General features: G+C 44.6%; 2 protein-coding genes across 2 annotated transcripts in view; one reads left to right on the top strand and one right to left on the bottom strand.

Moving 5' to 3' along the window:
• The window catches only part of SPMIP7 (sperm microtubule inner protein 7), a 30321-nt gene extending 29632 nt beyond the window's left edge, over positions 1–689 (bottom strand). Inside the window, exon 1 of the mRNA XM_035110573.1 lies at positions 341–689. Within this exon, the coding sequence (XP_034966464.1) occupies positions 341–689 (349 nt within the window). The remainder of the gene's footprint in view (positions 1–340) is intronic.
• Positions 690–4576: 3887 nt separating this feature from the next.
• The window catches only part of ZPBP (zona pellucida binding protein), a 36316-nt gene continuing 20940 nt past the window's right edge, over positions 4577–19952 (top strand). Inside the window, exons 1-3 of the mRNA XM_060282066.1 lie at positions 4577–4679; positions 16563–16625; positions 17854–17979. Of these exons, the coding sequence (XP_060138049.1) occupies positions 4577–4679; positions 16563–16625; positions 17854–17979 (292 nt within the window). The remainder of the gene's footprint in view (positions 4680–16562; positions 16626–17853; positions 17980–19952) is intronic.

A 19952-nucleotide genomic window follows, 5' to 3' on the forward strand; every position in this document is an offset into this window, starting at 1 on the left:
CTGTCTGAGTGAGGGTTAAGTCTGCCCTCTACATTTGATAAACCCAGTACTGCAGGGAGGAAACAGATTTTTGCCCCTGCAAATGCCTTGCCAACTGAACTTAAGTAGAACCATGGTCAGCAGAGAAAAGGTTAAACAACCCATTCCCCTCACCTGTTTCCCCTTCAGCACTGCAACTTTTTCATTCACTAGGGGGAAAGTTAAATAAAATTCTGCACAGCATGCATTTTGGCACTTTAAGGGACATCTTTTAGGCTGATGTACCAAGGCTGCACCTTGCGTCCTTTCATCAGACAATATAGTGAATAAAATGAGAACAGTAAAAGATAGCACCATGTACCTCCAATTTTTGCCCTGAGAGAAATATCTGGCACTGCTCTTGAGTTCCACCGCTGGTCCTGCTTTATCTCTTCCAATACTGAGAGACGTCTGTTTGCAGGCTGGTGTGTCGTATGTGGGAAGGGGGCCGACGGTGGAGGGTTAATTATTGGCAGATCATCCTGAATGAATGGCTTGGATTTGAGAAAAGCATTACTGCATTTGTCCTGGAAACTGGTAAAAATGTGTCTGTCTTCAGGTCCTCTCACAAAAGGCATATACATTCTCTTTAAGAGGTCTTCATGCTGCTTCTGATGCATCTTGTGAGAATTTAAGTGACTGAACTGCCTTGCAGTGACTTCAGAAGTCATAATTATTTTTGTATTGTTTCCAGGTAGAGATATTAGAGTCTTGATTGTTTTCTAATCCTGTCCAGGAACTCTCACGGAAACTAACAGCACACAGACGCAACCAAAAACCTTTCCAACTTACGGAAGAAAACACTATTTTAAAACCAAAGTAAAAGGAGATAGAAACCCGGTAGAGAACAGAGCTGTCAAATGAGAGGAGTCTCTTTGTTGCTTAGTGACAGTAGAACATGAGCACACAATGAAAGTTGTAGTGATGCATTTCACAGGGATCTGGAACCAGGAGAAAATGCAGTGATCTTTCGGATCTATGATTGAAACAATCATTTTCTCTGCTTCACACATATGCTTTTTTCCCTTTCCTACTGCAATGTTTTAAAATGTATTAAAGTTTTAGACTGTCAAACATCAATGTTCAAAATAATCACCTTATACATTGTTATAGATTCAGGGTAAGCCCTAGAAATTAATGAATGCTAGGAATTGGGTTGTTTCTGATATGATGGGAGAATGCAAGCTGCAAAGGAATTCCTGAGCTACAGTGATTAAGGAATAATTGAGGGACAAGAACAATGCAAGGTACCCCCTTCTGCCAGGTGTGAACAGAGACTGGGGATTTGGGAGGTTGCCAGGGTAACTGCTCTGGTGGAGGGCAAGGGGTTTCTGGGAAGAAGAAGGGGGAAGAGGAGCAAAGATTCATCTTTGGGGGAGGCTGGCTGCAGGCAGCCTGCACTGCTGCCTCTTGAAATGACTATGCCATCACTCCCTCCATGCAGACGGAATAAACCATCTTTCTTAAAGCCAGACCGTCTCTGCCGTGTCTTCTATTCTCCAAAGGGACACAGACCCCATGGGCTCTTGCCACCACTTGGCATAGAGAGGGGCAGACACCTGACTTTTGTAACAATATTATAGTTTGGCCTTCCTCATCTTCCTGAGTGGTAATGTTTTGGGGTCACCTTTTACAAGGTCAGTGAAGAAAGTGTCCTAGAGCCATCTGGTGCTTTGGGAGTGTCTGTTTATCTATTTTCAAAAAATTACAGTACTGTGAAAACAGATGAAAAAGGAATTGCAAAGCTTTCCCTCTTTCTAACCCACCACCAAATTTACTATGCTAATACTAGACTCATTTTTTCAAGTGCCTATCCTTACATAGTAAAAAAAATGGTAGCCCCCCCCCCCACAAGCGTGCTGGGGAAGCTCAAGATTTGCAGAAGTACAAAATAAAAACTTTAGAAAAAATCCTAAGAACCCTTCAAAATAGCCCAATGAGAATTTGGTTGGGTGTGCATGGTCTGCTGAATGTGTGGGGTGTTCATGTGTGTGGGGTGAGGTAGACAGAAAACTAGGGAGAAGAGAGTCTCCTCAACAGAAGCACTTTACAGAGCAATATTTTCTTGCAGGTCCCTCTTGTAGATGCGAGTGTAAATGCTTACATTGCCAAAGCAACAATGTCCTCATAGAAGAGGATGTGGAGGGAATGTCAAGGTTTGCAGAAGTCCAAAGAAGCTTTAGAAGACAATATTCTATAGGAAGAACCCCCTTCCACCCCCCCCAAAGAGCCCAGGCATAACTGAGCGCACTCCATGACCTACGACCACAGGATGTTGTGACTGACTCTTGGGGTGTGAAATGGAAAAAGGTGGGTAAGGGAATACAGTAGAGGACAGGGCAGACTTGATTAGAAGGGTGAACAAGAACATTCCACAGTACTACAATGTTCTGTTGCTGGATCCACCTGTTCTACTTTCCTACACAATCTTTTAAAATGGATTTTTAAAATAATAAGAAAGCTGACCAAATTCCTTCCCACTGCTCCCAAATCTACTGTGAAATACATCTTTTACCTGAGAAGTTTTATAACAGATTTAATAAAAAAGCTAAAAGGAGATTAATATTACTTGCTTAGATTTATCAAGTCATTTTACTGGTGGTGATGCCTTTTCAGGATTTTGCACCGCCCCTCAAAAAAACCCAGGTGTGCTTTAAAAAATTGTATACTCTTTTTAATAATATAAGAAGAGTCCTAATGGATCAGGCCAAAGGCCCACCTAGTTCAGCATCATATTTTCAGTGGCCAACCAGATGTCTACGGAAGCCTGCAAGGACCTTCTCTTTTAAAAAGATAATAATTAATTTTATTTACGGTAATTAACATATAGACGAGATAAACAATTAAAAGAAATATATAATATGACAGCAGATGACTGGTACATCTGTTTATAACATCCTGGCGGTTAACATTTGACGGACAAGTTGTTTTTACTGCATCGTTCAGTATCTAAACAAATATTCCATTTCCTTCCGTTACGGGGTGAGTGAGTGCAATGACTATCCTCATTAGAGCAGTATCTGGGTATGGGGAACTTTTGTTGTCCCCTACCCACCCACCTGCATAGCTGTCAAGTTCTCCCTTTTTTTAAAGGGAAATTCCCTTATGCTGAATAGGCTTCCTCGCGAGAAAAGGGAAAACCTGAGAGCTGTGCGCCCACTGTGGGACTGCAACTCATCCCTGGTCATTGGCCAGACAGGCTGAGGCTGATGTAGCTCAGCATCATCCAAAGGGGCCAAAGTCCCCTGCCCCTGCAGCAGGCAGGGCTTGCCCACACCTCCATTTGTCCTGTGCTTTCTAGGCATTGGCCTGAGAGGTTTACTGCTCACTGCATGTTTTCCCTGGGAAAACCTGCTGTTTACTGCTGAATCGGAGAAAACATCTGCAGGAAACCCGATTGATGTTTGCTGTGTTTCAACAGTAAACAGTGGGTTTTCTGGGGGAGAGCGGTGGCACAAGTGGAAGAGAACACAGGATGAGTGGAAGTGTGGGTGAGCCCTCAGTTGCCCCTGGCATAACGGGATGAAAGAGAAAGTCTTGCAGAACAGAGGACTTAACTTTTAGGCAGGCTTTTAAGCTCAGGCACTTAGCAAATTAAGGTTACATGGATGATTGTTTAAAAGCTAATGAATTCCTACAAAATTATTTTTGTTTGAAGAAAACGGCAAAGTGCTTATTATCCCGCTTTCAAACCCCTGTAGAATCTCACCTCGCACTTACCGTATCTTTCCAAGAAGGCTTCTCACACACTCTGCTTGCAGCTGCTACATTCTACTGAACTGCTGGTTGTGCCACAGGGTCATTTGCTCAAACTGCTGGTTCTGCTGTTGCTCAATTGTCTCAAGCTGCTCAGGGAGTGCTGCTATTCCTCCCTCCATCTTGATTCAGGCACACCTTGCTGCAGGAAACATGGACCCCACTTCTAACACCAGTGTTGCACGCCACTCCAAATCTCTGAGCAGTGTGAGGTTCCAGGGTTGTGTTTCCTTTTGTAATGTGGTACAGCAGACTCACTGGAAGGACAGATCCTGAAGCCAAGGCTCCAATACTTTGGCCACCTCATGAGAAGAGAAGACTCCCTGGAAAAGACCCTGATGTTGGGAAAGATGGAGGGCACAAGGAGAAGGGGACGACAGAGGACGAGGTGGTTGGACAGTGTTCTCGAAGCTACGAACATGAGTTTGACCAAACTGCGGGAGGCAGTGCAAGACCTGCCTGGTGTGCTCTGGTCGGAGGGGATCGTTAAAAAGGCCAAGCCGACCAATCAAAGGTGAGCGCGTGCGCGTTTAAATCTTGGCGCGTTGAAAACATCGATGCTAATAACGGAGAGAAAGAGGGCGGGGCGATACGCGAAAAGCCCGCCCATACTCTGCGGCTGCGCAGTGGCGGTGTCGTACTGTGAAGCGCGGCCAGAATCTCGTGGCGCGCCAGGTTCGAGGCGGGAGGAGGTTCTTCTTCGGCGGCCATTGTGACGAGCGGAGTCGAAGGCCGGCGGTTAACGACCTCGCTCGGGAAAGAGAGCGAGCAGCAGGAGGAGGCGCCTTTTCTGGCGGGGGAAATGCGGCGCCTGCGGCGGAGGAGGCTCGCGCCGCCGCCTCGCACCTTCCTCTGCGCGCCGCTGCTCGCCGTGGCGCTGTCGGTGCTGCAGGGCCTCGCCTCAGGTGAAGAGGGGAGGCGGGAGGGGACGGGGAGGCGGGGAATCCTGGCTGGAATTGTATTAATTGAGCTTCTTAGGTGCTTTGATCTTGCCCGGGGCAACCCAGAGTGGCTTAAGGCAAAGCCAACCCCCCTATTTACGCGGACTCCTTGCATGCGGCCTCTCTTCCATACCTGTGTATCAGGTTTTCCTCAAAATGTGCAGAAAGTGCGCGCCGATCCTGAGATTACCAGCCTTTTTTGTTTTTGAATTAAGGTTTCTGACATTTATAACTATAGGAGGCGAGCGCGCAGGTATTTGTTCTCGTTTGTTTAGTGCAAAACGTAAGTTTAGTGCAAACCCTTGCAGCTACTGTATGTTTATATGTATTTCCCCTACTTCCTCCCAAAAATACTCCCGCAGTTGTTCATGATAGTAAGGCGATACCATGAGAGAGAAAACGGGGACTTGGGGATTCTGAACAGTGAAATGGTGGAGGTGTGGGTGTGCAAACTATTTCAAAAGAGAGAGGAGGATCTCTCAAGAAGTCAAGAGCAATATATTATTAATTATTAAATTAATATACCACCCTTCATCTGAAAATCTCAGAGTGGTATATAATTGAAAGTGGCAGGACAGATAACAAAGAATGGGTACAATAAGCCTACCAAGACCTGATTCCTGTTAGAAATGCTAAGAAAGCACTATACGTACTGTATTTGGAGTATACCCTCAGGTCTCAGAAACCCAAGAACAATCCTTGGCTTTACATTGTGGTTTGGAGAGAAACAAACCACAAACACTGATTCAGGTATTGGGCTAAGCCAAGTTCATGATTGTGTTGCTCTTGGGTGGACAAATAGAGGAATGCTAGTGCTTGTGTTTAAACATTTCACACACCTTGATTTAGCATTATGTACCGTAAATGCAGACAGTGTGTGTCTTAGCTAATCTTAAGCATGGCTTGAAAAGCTTGTACTGCATTAATGGGCACATTGTGGCCAGATCATAATACAGTAGTTGCATTCCATTTATGCTAGTTGGGTTGCATCAGGAATACTGTGTCCAGTCTTGGATGCCACATTTTAAGGACACTGACCCAGCTGGAGCAGGTCCAGAGAAGGGTGACCAGGATGGGGGTGGGGGGCTGGAAACACAAGGCCTATGAGAAACAGCAGACATGTTTAGCATGGAGAAGAGAAATTTAAGGAGGAACATGATAGCAGTCCTCAAATCTCTCAAGGGCTGTTACAACAAAATATTGAAAATATTTGTTTTCTGTTGCTTCAAAGGACAGGAATAGAATAGTATAGGTGGAAATTTCAGGGAAGTAGATTTTGGCTGAACATTAGAAGGAACTTAAAGGTAAGAGCTGCTTGACAGTGAAACTGCTGCATGAGGTGGTTACCTCTCCTGAAAGTTTTAAAATATTTGAACAGAGGTTCAACAGGCATCTGTCAGGCATGCCGCCCAGAGTGGCTTGGGCAACCCAGTCAGATGGACAAATAATTACTATTAATAATAATAATGCTGTAGTTGCATCTTGCATTGCATATCCTGCACTGAAAGCAGGTTGGACTAGTAGGTGACTCCCAACTCATTCTGTGATTTCCTTGCCTAGTTTATGGTTATCAGGAAACGTTTTGTGTAGTAAAAATAAAATAGGAATGGGTATCTATTCACAGACATGCATGCCCACATACTTCAAGGTAGCATCCGACATGGTTTCTAAGTTGTAGCAATTTTGCCTGCTGAGAGAATGGTTGAGGTTAGTGCGATACAAATGCATTATGATTGGAGAGCAGCTTCCACCCACATTATTTTGGAATCCCAACACACATAAAGGAAACTCACAAAAATGCTGCCTTTTTGTAAATACAGTGGTACCTCGTGTTACAGACACTTCAGGTTACAGACTCCGCTAACCCAGAAATAGTACCTTGGGTTAAGAACTTTGCTTCAGGATGAGAACAGAAATCGCGCAACGTTCTTAACCTGGTACCTCAGGTTAAGAACAGTTTCAGGTTAAGAACGGACATGCAGAACTAATTAAGTTCTTAACCTGAGGTACTACTGTAGTTGCCTACATACCATATTTTTCTGTGTATAAGACGACCATTTTTTTAAACCCGAAATTAAGTTGATTAGCTTTTGGGGTGGGGGTGGGGGAGATCACTTCTGCCAATCACTCCCCCGCCTGCCCGCCACTGCTGATCGCTTGCCACTGCCAATTGCACACCTCGCCATAGCAGCCAATTGCCTGCTTGCCGCCACCAACAGCCCACCTGCCCACTTGCCACAGCTGCCAATCACCTGCCCAATTGCCACAGCCAATCACCAGCAGGCCTTGCCGCAGCCGCCAATCACTGCTGCCAATCTCCTGCTTGGTGCTGCCATTAATCGCGCATCCCTCCCTCTGCATTCACTATTCGTGTATAAGACGACACCCAATTTTTGCCCCTTTTTTTAGCCTTTTTTTTTAGCAAAAAGCATTGTCTTACACACGGAAAAGTAAAATATTTCTGTCAGTGAGTGATTAACCTGTGGCCTTCCAGGTGCTGTTGGACTATAGTATAGCTCCCTTTACCCTGCCCATTGGTCATGCTGGCTGAAGCTGGTGGGTATTGGGAGCCCAACAAAATCTGGTGGACTGCCAGTTCATTCCTCTTGCCCTACATGTAGGGCAAATTTTCCTGCCTACAAACACTGGTCATGCGTGTGCTGCTGCACCCATGGAGCTCACAACCCAGAAAGTCCTACACGTTGTTGTTGTCGTTTAGTCATGTCCGACTCTTCGTGACCCCATGGACCATAGCACGCCAGGCACTCCTGTCTTCCACTGCCTCCCGCAGTTTGGTCAAACTCATGTTGGTAGCTTCGAGAACACTGTCCAACTATCTCGTCCTCTGTCGTCCCCTTCTCCTTGTGCCCTCCATCTTTCCCAACATCAGGGTCTTTTCCAGGGAGTCTTCTCTTCTCATGAGGTGGCCAAAGTATTGGAGCCTCAGCTTCAGTTACGTGGGGTAAAACTTTATACTAGTAAATAAAGCTTGCACCAGGTCCTGAGTCAAACATCCTTATGTGCCAGCAATGGGTTTCAACTATGTCCACAAGGTTCTTCCTGCTGAATAGACGGACAAGGGACATAGTGGGTGTATTTTGTTTTTAATTTTACATTCATTCGTTTGTACATTCATTCATTTGTACATTACATTCAAAGAGACTCTCAATTGGCATAAACTGGAAGTCCCAAACCAGTGCCTGCATGTGCCATGGCGGAAGCCTTTCAAGGCAACTGGGGGACATTTATCATCACTCAGCTGTTGTTGCCCACCAGCCATGTGGAGCTTCTGGCAGGCACTTCCTTTTCCCCACAAAGGGCCTATTTTCCACTGGGGGGCAATATAAAAGACTAATAGGGATAACCTTACTTGCTCAGCATCGTGGAGCTTTTGCCAGGTAGTTCCTTTACTCTTTTTGATGGACTTTTCTGAAGGGGATGTTGTTCTCGGGCAGAGCAAAAAGAAGTATGTGTGTGTATTGCCTATGTATGTACTGTTCACGTGTGCGCAAGAAAGTGTGGTGTGGCCACTAGGTATATTTTCCCTTCCTATTATTAGATAATGGCATCACTGTGTGTGGAAAACATCAATACGGAGTGATCTCTACAATCAGAACCAGCAGGACATAGCTGACTTCTGTTAGCTCTTGCACTCTTTCTAACGTTGGGACTGGTGTCATGACACTACCTTAAAATGTAAAATGTACCCACTTGTCCCTATAGTTTCGAAATCCCTGCATAATCAAATAATGGAATTGTAAATGGGAGGTTTCATTACATATATTTAGATGCCATGTGAAAATGTTTCTCTATAACCAGGCCTTTGGCTGAATAACATCCTACGGCCATGGGAAGTGGGTTATTGATTTGCTTTTTTTTATTCTGTATTTTGTGTTTTCATTTTGTTTTTTAATTTATGAACCACCTGTGATCTTCAGTTGAAGAGTGGTACACAAATTTAAGTAAATTTATAAATATCCTGACACCTTAATGAACAACATAAACATTCAATATATCTTTATGTCAGGATAACAATTCCCTGCCGCATACAGTGGTGCCTCGCTAGACGAATGCCCTGTTAGACTAATTTTCCGCTATACGAATAGGTTTTGCGATCGGAGGTTGCCTCACAAGACGACGAGGTTTTCTATGGCCGCCGCTTCGTCTTGCGAAGCGTCGCCATAAAAACCTCTGATCACAAAACCTACAGGGCATTCCTCTAGCGAAAGGGGAACGAGCTGCAGCGCAGGAAGAAGGCAAAGGAAGATCAGCTGAGAGGCAAAGGAAGATCAGCTGTCAGCGCCTCTCAGCTGATCTTCCTTTGCCTTCTTCCTGCACTGCAGCTCGTTCCCCTTTGTGTTCCGCTGGTCTCTGCCGGTGAGGGGCAACCGGCAGAGACCAGCGGGACACAAAGGGCTGTAGCGTGGGAAGAAGGGGGGGAGAAGTGGAGAAATGGATCCGTTCCCCCACTTCTCCCACCACCACCACACCATGGACACCGGGGAGCATAGGAAGGGGCTTCGGAGAAGCACTGCGCCTCTCTGAAGCCCCGTCCGATGTCTGCTTTGTGCCAGGTGGTGGTGGGAGAGACAGGAACTGCTTCTCCCGCCGCCTGGCACAAAGCAGTGGCGGCTGCCGAGGGAAGCCGGCTTTGGCTTGGCGGCGGTGGCGAGAGGAATCTCGCGAGGGGAAGGCAAACTGCGAAAAGCCCCCGCCGTGCCGCAATTCAGCTCAGGGACTGGCATGGCAGCGGCGGGAAGATTCTTCCCCCCACCGCCAAGCCAGTCCGCGGCGGGGGCTTTTCAGATCCTCCGCTCCCCCCCCCACCGCCTGACAAGGCGGGGATGGGACAAGGCTTCTCAAGCCTTGTCCGATCCCCGGGCAGTGTGTGTGTGGGAAAGCGGAGGATCCTCCGCTCCCCCCACCCCGACCAACAGAGCACGGATCGGACGAGAAGCCTCGTCCGATCCGCGCTGTGTCAGTCGAGGTGAGGGGAAAGTGGAGTCCCCACCCCAACCGACACAGATTTCCCCCCCCACCCCGACCGACACAGCACAGATCGGACAAGAAGTAATAATAATAATAATTTATTATTTTTACCCCGCCCATCTGACCGGGTTCCCCCAGCCACTCTGGGCGGCTTCGAACAAAACATTAAAATACAGAAATCAAACATTAAAAGCTTTCCTAAACAGGGCTGCCTTGAGGTGCCTTCTAAAGGTCTGGTAATTGTTGTTTTCTTTGACCTCTGGTGGGAGGGCATTCCACAGGGTGGGTGCCACTACCGAGAAGGCCCTCTGCCTGGTTCCCTGTAACTTGGCTTCTCGTAGTGAGGGAACCGCCAGAAGACCCTCTTTCAGGTATACTGGACCGAGGCCATTTAGGGCTTTAAAGGTCAACACCAACACTTTAAATTGTGCTCGGAAACGTACTGGGAGCCAATGTAGGTCTTTCAGGACCAGTCTAGCTGCCGCATTCTGGGTTAGTTGTAGTTTCCGGGTCACCTTCAAAGGTAGCCCCACATGGAGTGCATTGCAGTAGTCCAAGCGGGAGATAACTAGAGCATGCACCACTCTGGCGAGACAGTCCGCAGGCAGGTAGGGACTCGGCCTGCGTACCAGATGGAGCTGGACACAGAATTGACCTGTGCCTCCATGGACAACTGTGAGTCCAAAATGACTCCCAGGCTGCGCACCTGGTCCTTCAGGTGCACATTTACCCCATTCAGGACCAGGGAGTCCCCCACACCTGCCCGCCTCCTGTCCCCCACAAACAGTACTTCTTTCTGTCTTGTCAGATTTCAACCTCAATCTGTTAGCCACCATCCATCCTCCAACCGCCTCCCGGCACTCACACAGGACCTTCACCGCCTTCACTGGTTCTGATTTGAAAGAGAGGTAGAGCTGGGTATCATCTGCATACTGGTGGACACCCAGCCCAAACCTCCTGATGATCTCTCCCAACGGCTGCATATAGATGTTAAAAAGCATGGGGGAGAGGACAGAACCCTGAGGCACCCCACAAGTGAGAGCCCAGGGGTCTGAGCACTCATCCCCCACCACCACTTTCTGAACATGGCCCAGGAGGAAGGTGCGGAACCACTGTATGACAGTGCCCCTAGCACTAACCCTAATAATAATAATGGATTTTTTTTCTTTAAATTTTAAAGCGGTATAGAAATGAAACGAATTATAATAATGAAATGGGATGTCCCTATTTTCATTGGAGAAATGTTGCAGGGTATAGATCCAGGCAGATGGGTGGGGTCAAAGGCCTGGAAACGATGCCTTATGAGGAACGGCTTAGGGAGCTGGGTATGTTTAGCCTGGAGAAGAGAAGGTTAAGGGGTGATATGATAGCCATGTTCAAATATATAAAAGGATGTCATATAGAGGGAGAAAGGTTGTTTTCTGCTGCTCCACAGAAGCGGACATGGAACAACGGATTCAAACTACAAGAAAGAAGATTCCACCTAAACATTAGGAAGAACTTCCTGACAGTAAGAGCTGTCCGGCAGTGGAATTTGCTACCAAGGAGTGTGGTGGAGTCTCCTTCTTTGGGGGTCTTTAAGCAGAGGCTTGACAGCCATCTGTCAGGAATGCTTTGATGGTGTTTCCTGCTCGGCAGGGGGTTGGACTGGATGGCCCTTGTGGTCTCTTCCAACTCTAAGATTCTATGATTCTATGATTATTATTATTATGTTTCCCTTGAAAATATGAAGCGGTAAGACAATAATAGTAATAATAATAATTAATAGGGTTTTGCCAGCTGTCTGCCCGTCCGGTTTCTTCTGCCTGTTGTTAATAAAGCAGCCCTTCTTCTGCCTGTTGTTAATAAAGCAGCCCCTTTATTTTATTTTCCTTTCTTCGGCCCCTTTTGATTACCCCTGGAAGAGAGAGGAAGGTAGTGAGGGAAGGGGAGGTGCCACGGCCGGCCATCGCTGCTGCCGCCGAGGAAGAAGGCATTTCCCAGCCCTGCATCCTCAGGAGCCCAGGAAGGAGCAGAATTAAGGGGGGGGGGAATAAATAACGAAATAATAAACCAGAGAGAGAAACAGAAATATCTTTTCCTCCTCCCTCCAGTCTCCCAGGGAGGGCGAAGGAGAAGGGCGGGCTCCCTTGGCTGGGTGAGTGGGCGATGGATCTATACCTCTTGATCAATATCGGGGGGGGGAGGTGTGCGTCCCTGCGGGGTCGGAGACGACCGCTCTACCCTCAGAGGAGACCTATCTGCACGCTCTCCTTCCTCCTCCCTCCGCTTTCCCGGGGCCAAAAAGGCGGCGGCGGTCCTGAGGGGGAAAGGGGAGAGAGACAAAGTCGTGAAGAAGGGAAGGAAGGAAGGAGCAGCTCCTGCAGTGTGAGGGTGGAAATGGTTCCTGGCCTGCTGCGGGGTTGGTGGTATGGCGATGAGGTCCGGCTTATAGTGGCGGCATCAGGCACGGGGCCTGGCCTGCTGCGGGGTTGTTGCTTTGGAGGCGAGGTCCTGCTTCAGGCTGCGGCGGCGGAAGGTGCGGTTTGTGGGGGTGGTGGCGAGGGGGGTGGTTTAGTGGGGTGTTTGCGGCGGAGGTCAGGTTTGTGGGGGTGGCGACGGGGGTGTGGGTTGGCTAGTGGAGTGTTTGCAGCGTTTGTTGTACTCAGCGTATCTCCCGTCATCTGGCTCTGAGGGGTAACGGCTGTTTTGGCAGTTATCGCATGTCGGGGGGGGGGGGTTGTGTGTGACTTAGTCCTGCCCACAAAGACGCAGCTTCTTTCTATTGGATGCTGCTGGAGTCTTCAGAGCTTCTGCTGGTGATGTCTAATTTGCACGCCACTTTTTGTGTTTAATAATTTTAGGTATGAAAGGTGTGCTTTTTTGGAAAAAAATTATGCTAGATCCCTCCCTGATGGGCAAGATACGGTTTGTCCTAATTTGATGCAATTCGGTTCCGCGGTTACGGTGAAAAGCCGTTACATCCGCGCGCAATGCCTACATTTATATATATATAGATAGAAGTGGTTTCAAAAACACTTACATTACAACACTTTTCTAATATATTTTTCCTTGAGTCTTGCCGTAAGAACTTTCTAATTATATTTTCTCAAGAAAAATGTTCCGAATTTTAAAGAAATGGTTTTGTTTTGGTTTTCAGTCTTTTATACTGTTTCTGAACTTTGATTTGATGATTTTTTTAAAAAAAGCTCTTTTTGTAAAATTTATAAAATAACAAAATGTTTAAAAATAAACATATATGCATAATGTTGGTGCATTGTAATAAAAAATTAACATCAAACAATTCACTACTGAATTTTTTTATCAGTACATTTATAAATAAATAGACCATGTGTACTGAAAGCATGCTCAAAGAAGTTTGATGTATACTCTATAAATCAGTTTTTTTATTTATACTACTAATATTTTGTATTAGCAGTTAAAGTGCTCCATCTTGTGGCTCTATCTACTGCATGTTTTTTTCTGTTCAGAAAATCTGAAACTAAAAACTTAGAAGTATTGAACAGATGAGATGAAAGCAGCTTGAATAATAGATCAAGTTCAGAATGTGGGAAAGGCACAGGTATGTTGCTCAAAATAAAAATCCCAAAACCACTTTTCATATTTGGACTGATGTTATTTGTTGTTTAACAAACACTCAGTTTTATTTACAGTGGAACCAGAAGTTTTAAGGACAAATTAAGTTAATTTTATCAGATGGGTTCACATTGCCTCTAGAAGCAATTAGATTAAAACTTCCAAGATGTAAGAACTTGTTGAAGTTTTATGGTACTAGGCTTAGAAGAAATCACTACTCAAATGACAGAGTTCTAAAAGTGTTTAGATGTTTTACTTGATTAGCCACCTGCCCTTTATGGTGCAATCCCTATAAACACATCCTATATAATAATATGCAAGTGTCTCTGTGTCCAGTTGTCCCGTGTGTCCCTGGGTTACTGTGCATGTGGCCCAGGGACACAGGGATTGGACAGCAGAGACTGCACGCGCGCACTCTCCCCCCCCCTGCCTCCTCCAACCGCCGCTCCCGGCTGGAACGTCAGGGAAGCGAGGGTGGAGGCCGGCGGAGGCCTCCTCCTCACAACCCTCCCTGGCCCGTGAGAGGAGCGGCGGGAGGCCGCGAAGCAGCGGCGGCGAGGTAGGCGTTTGTGTCCCGCCACCCGCGTCCTTCCTGTCCTCCTGCCGCCGACAGCAAGGACAGGTCCCAGGGTTCGGAGAAGCGCTGCGCAAGCGCTTCTCCAAACCCCAGGATGTTCTAGGGCCCGTTATTGAACGGGCTGAAATACACTAGTCTACTCATAAGTCCCATTAAGTTCAGTTGGCTTATTCCCATGTAACTAGTTGCTTGTTAAATATTTATATCACTGCTATAATTCTCTACTGTAAAGAACACCCAAGTAAATATACAAATAATTATATTAATTAGATTAAAAAAAAATTATTACAGAAACATTAATACAAGGGTCTTTTTTATTAATCCACTTATTAAAGTTAGCTGTCTCACTAATACAGAATTGTGATTCAGTAAGTGCTGTGAAATCTTAAATGTGTTGAATATTCAGTATCAAAGATCTGTTTAAATATAAGCATAGCAGAGTTTAAGAAAAAAGAAATAAAGCAGTATCTTTTACATTAATATATTAACTAGTAGATAAACCATGACAAACCAATGATTAGTCTGGGGTTAACACATAGTTAAGCACACAAGCCTATTGTGCCAAAGGCCATACGGGATTTCCTGTTAATTTCAGAGATCAGATCTCTTCGTGTTTGACACTTGTACAATCAGGAGCTTTGGTAGTTTTGCTGAGAGCATCTTGCACTTTGCAATAGGAGATTTATTTACTGAATATAGAATATGTTTAAAGTACAGTGTATCATACTTTGTTTTTCAAACGGAATCTGTTCCGGAAATATGTTCAACTTCTGAAAACATTTGAAAACCAAGGTGCAGCTTCCAATTGGCTGCAGGACCTTCCTGCACTCAAGCGGAAGCTGTGTTGGATGTTCGGGTTCCAAAGAACGTTCACAAACTGGAACAATCATTTCTGGGTTTGCGGCGTTCGGGAGCCAAAACGTTTGAATTGCAAGGCGTTCGACAACCAAGGTATAACTGACTGACCGAACCCAAAGGGTGCTCATCAATGGCTCCTCTTCATCCTGGAGAGAAGTGACTAGTGGGGTGCCACAGGGTTCTGTCTTGGGCCCAGTCTTATTCAACATCTTTATCAATGACTTGGATGATGGGCTTGAGGGCATCCTGAGCAAGTTTGCAGATGACACCAAATGGGGAGGGGTGGCTAATACCCCAGAGGACAGGATCACACTTCAAAATGACCTTAACAGATTAGACAACTGGGCCAAAGCAAACAAGATGAATTTTAACAGTGAGAAATGTAAAGTACACCAGGGCACCAGGTGAAAGGCACCAGGGTGGATAAAAATTAATGATTTTTTAATAAAAAAATTTCTTATTTAAATCAGATTTTTTTAAATAAAATGCTTTTTAAGGAAAATATATTACCATCCAAAGGTTATTCCATCATGAAATAAAGATTAGTTTTTTAATTATGTAGAATAAGGTTGTATATGTTTAATTTATGAGAGCAGTACATGTGAAAAGGATATAGGAAACTTGACATGAGTCAACAGTGTGATGCAGCAGCTAAAAAAGCCAATGCAATTCTGGGCTGCATCAATAGGAGTATAGCATCTAGATCAAGGGAAGTAATAGTACCACTGTATTCCGCTCTGGTCAGACCTCACCTGGAATACTGTGTCCAGTTCTGGGCACCACAGTTCAAGAAGGATACTGACAAGCTGGAACGTGTCCAGAAGAGGGCAACCAAAATGGTCAAAGGCCTGGAAACGATGCCTTATGAGGAACGGCTTAGGGAGCTGGGTATGTTTAGCCTGGAGAAGAGAAGGTTAAGTGGTGATATGATAGCCATGTTCAAATATATAAAAAGGTGTCATATGGAAGAGAGTGAAAGGTTGTTTTCTGCTGCTCCAGAGAAGCGGACACGGACAATCGATTCAAGCTACAAGAAAGAAGATTCCACCTAAACATTAGGAAGAACTTCCTGACAGTAAGAGCTGTTCGGCAGTGGAATTTGCTACCAAGGAGTGTGGTGGAGTCTCCTTCTTTGGAGGTCTTTAAGCAGAGGCTTGACAGGCATATGTCAGGAATGCTTTGATGGTGTTTCCTGCTTGGCCCTGGACTGGATGGCCCTTGTGGTCTCTTCCAACTCTTTGATTCTTTGAACTCTACTTTTTTTATGAAGATCCATTCTCTTTCCAAATACTGGTAAAGAAGGAAATAAAAGGGAGGTTACCATAGAATGATATTTTATCTTTATCATTGTTATGTGTTCGCCATCTACAGCAGCTCTTCTAGTAAATCTCTCAGACTTTTAAAAATTGTTCTTGTATGCGTCCCTTCCAAGGAGCTCAAAGGGCTTTTCATGGGAATCATTACATTGCATTCTGTAAGGATACTTAGTCTGAAAATGAGTGAGTGACCCAAAAAGTGTGTGAATTTGATCCCAGCAGTTGCATCCACATCTGAAATTCTATACAGCAATGCACTGAGGATGTGTTGGAGTTTTGATGTGATGGGTAGCTCTGGCATAATTCAAGGTAGGTTCTCTACTCCAAAGCCAGCAAGTGACAGGGGGGAGGGGCCGCCATGGTCCTTAACCACTGCTTCATAAGCTATGATTTATTATCATGTCTCTTGTTACAATAACTGCCTAATTATACTTGCTCGAGTTCATTGATTTTGTTATGATCAATATTCATTTTTTTATTCCTAAGAAGCTTGAATTTTTATGCTAACTTTAAAAAATTCTATTTTGACAGTTCATTCTTCAGCCAGTCCGGATTCTAGTACATTGAAAGTTGTAGGATCAACCAATTTACCAGGTATACAGTAAATATTTTAAATTCATTCACGTTAATCTTTTGAAGTCTTTTGAACAATGAAAATGTTACGGCTGGATTTTAAAATACTATTTTCTTTAAGGTCAGTTATACTATTTATATGATTATTCTGTGACACTAAGACTGCAATCCTAAACATCTAACTTGGGAGGAAGCCCCATTGAACTCAGTGGGACTCATCTGAGTAGACATGCATAGGATTGTCATGTTAGAGTGGCATTGACTATTGCAGAATAATATACTTGCAAAAAATAATTTAAAATTTTTAAAAGTAGTTTTTAACTACATTAAAACTTAGAAAGAATGAGGGACCGTCAAAAACATTCTTGAGCAGTGCTGCTTTCATTTGATAGGTGGCCAAAACAATATGGAATGATATAAAAAGGTGTCTGAAGTTGTACACGTGACTTCATATTTTGACAGAACAATTACCAGATTTTCCGCTTCCCCTTTAACGTGTACACAATTTTTTCCTGCTACTTGTGTCTAGTATGGTTTAGAAAGCCTTGGTTTTATCTTTGTTGAGGGTATATAGGACTGGATCCAGTTGGCTTTTTAGCATGTGTCGTTAATCATGTTCAAGCAGTTCTGAGTTTGTAGGAGAGCTGCCTATGTGTTTGTATCTTAAGTGTCAGGAGGATACAGGCGCCATTAGTGGAAAGGAACAGATGATAGAAGAGGGAAAAGGACAAGAAAAGGAAGGTAGAAATAAAATAGACAGGCTGCAATTAGAACCAGAAAGGAAAGAGACTGATTCTGGGAGTAAGGGAATATTGCAGAATAGCATGGGCTGGTGAATTGAACTACTGTGCTATGGACATTTAGATGTGGGTGCAGGGAGAAAAGCCATACACCTAGGAAATAAAAACAAAAATGGGTTCTTGTGAGAAAAACTCATCTCCTAGCCCTTGGAGCAAGGGTTTCACTAGGCAGTCTCTGAGGTCAAGAGACTATGTGAGGTTCTGAGGATCCTAGGGACCTGGCAAAAAAAAAATTGACACCAGGGTTGGCAACTTCTAAATACGGAGCAGAATGCACAAGAAATGGTGAAGATGCAAAGTACGGCTTGATTATGCCAGAGAATTAATCTTGCAATCAAAATACTTTTTTGTTTAAAGCATAGCCTTGTTTTTATTAGTAGAATTCCATTGAACTTTTGATGTATTTTGCTTTGCCTACAATTGATGATTAAATTACACTGTATTTTCAGTCAAAGTTTATGTCAAGTTGAATCATAACAGTCCACGTATTCTATGTGTAACAAAGCGTCTGAGAAATTCAGAATTGATCGATCCAATATTTCAGTGGCATGGACCTGGAGGTGACCTGATTACAGGTAAGGTTTCTTACCCTTTTAAGTCCAGCTGGCTGCATTTGGATGTTGTACTAAACCAGGCATCCCCAAACTTCAGCCCTCCAGATGTTTTGGACTACAATTCCCATCTTCCCCAACCACTGGTCCTGTTAGCTAGGGATCATGGGAGTTGTAGGCCAAAACATCTGGAGGGCCGCAGTTTGGGGGTGCCTGTACTAAACTGTGCTTAGTGAGATGTGACTGAGCCATGCTACTCTGTATCCAAACCTCTCTAATTGCTTAGAGTTGAGGTAAAATAACCCCGCACCCTAGTGAAAAAGAACTCTGTGTGTCATTGACACCCCCCACCCCCGAAAAGAGATAAATTCTGGTTAAAATGTTTGCTTACACATACGAGCCAGTTTTGCCCTGCCCTTAAAGACTTTGTTGGTAATCCATGGCATAGCTTTTGTCTGGGGTCTAATTGAATTTTAGGGATAGATTCTAAACTTGAGGTGGTTCTGTCAATTTTGTTGCTTTTGCTTAAAAGGTTTGCTGCTCCCAAACACACCTTTAGCTGCTTGTTCTGGCAAGGCTTGACATCTGGCTGGCAGCTTTTACAAAATTGATAGGGGTTCTACCCTGTTTCTCATATTTTAAGACATACCCATAAAATAAGCCATAGCAGGATTTTTAAGCATTCAAGGAATATAAGCCATACCCCGAAAATAAGACATAGTGATAAGCGCAGCAGCAATGCCGGCCGTGGCAGGAGGAGGAAAAAAATAAGACATCCCTTGAAAATAAGCCATAGTGTGTTTTTTTGAGGAAAAAATAAATATAAGACATGTCTTATAATATGAGAAACACGGTAGTTGGGTTTTTTCCATCATGTATACATTTTTAACAATGAAAAGTGAATTATTATTTGCATTTTTCCATTGTATGGGATCAAATACAATGTTTTGGAATTTGAAGTCTGCAGACTATTAATGAACTTGAACTGACCTACTATAGAGTGAAGACTGTGAATTGGATTCTTCTGCCCTTAGCGATGGAGTTGCATAAGTGAATTGTATTGGCTGAGCTGGGTTGGCAAGGCAGCTACAGCACTGGCTCGCTTCTCCGAAAGGGTATGGGAAAATGTGGCGCTAATGTTGAATACCAAGACGAAGGTCTACCAGGCTTCATCAATGTGTTGAGCCCATTGCTTTATGGAAGTGAGTCGTGGGCAACTTAAAACTTTCAGGAGTGATGCCTCAATGCCTTCCACATGTGCTTTGTCAGGAGGATTTGGGGTGTCACAAGATAGGACAATTCCAAACAAAGATGTGCTTTCCCAAACCCAAATTCCTAGCATGTTTACACTCCTGTCTCAGTGACATCTACGCTGGCTTGGTCATGTCCACAGGATGGAAGATGGCAGGATCCCCAAGGACATGCTTTTGGTGAACTGGCCCCAGGCCCATTGGCAAACCAACTCTGAGTTACAAAGATGTCTGCAAACTTGACATGAAGGTTGGCAACATCAATCCTGCCATGTGGAAATCCCTTGCAGAGGACAGCAGTACCTGTAGACAGTCAAGTTGTTATCCATAGCAGTGACCAGAGGAGAAATGACCACTGGTGAAGCATAAAGAGAAGAAACGCCATGGTGCATCTGCAACAGCACAACTGGATGCCTTCCTCTACCCCAGCTGCAGCAAAACATGTCTCTCCTGCATCGGTCTCTACAGCCACAGCAGGTGCTGCAATCTTCCAACAGCTTGACCTCACCTGCAAAGGTGCACTCCTCCCCAGACAGATGGATGCCAACAACATGACAGATTCATTTGCTTGAGATTTATTTGAAAATAAAAAAACAGCAGCCAATAATGGCAGTGAATTGGTGTACAAAAAGTTTCATTTAGTAATTTGGACTCTCAAAAGCCTTGTACAGAATATGTACAATCCTAATGGTGGAATTGCAAATACAATTTTAAAATATGCTTTAGTTGCATCTGGAATTTCAAGGC

The sequence above is a fragment of the Zootoca vivipara genome, chromosome 13, assembly GCF_963506605.1.
Source record: "Zootoca vivipara chromosome 13, rZooViv1.1, whole genome shotgun sequence".
Taxonomy (NCBI): domain Eukaryota; kingdom Metazoa; phylum Chordata; class Lepidosauria; order Squamata; family Lacertidae; genus Zootoca; species Zootoca vivipara.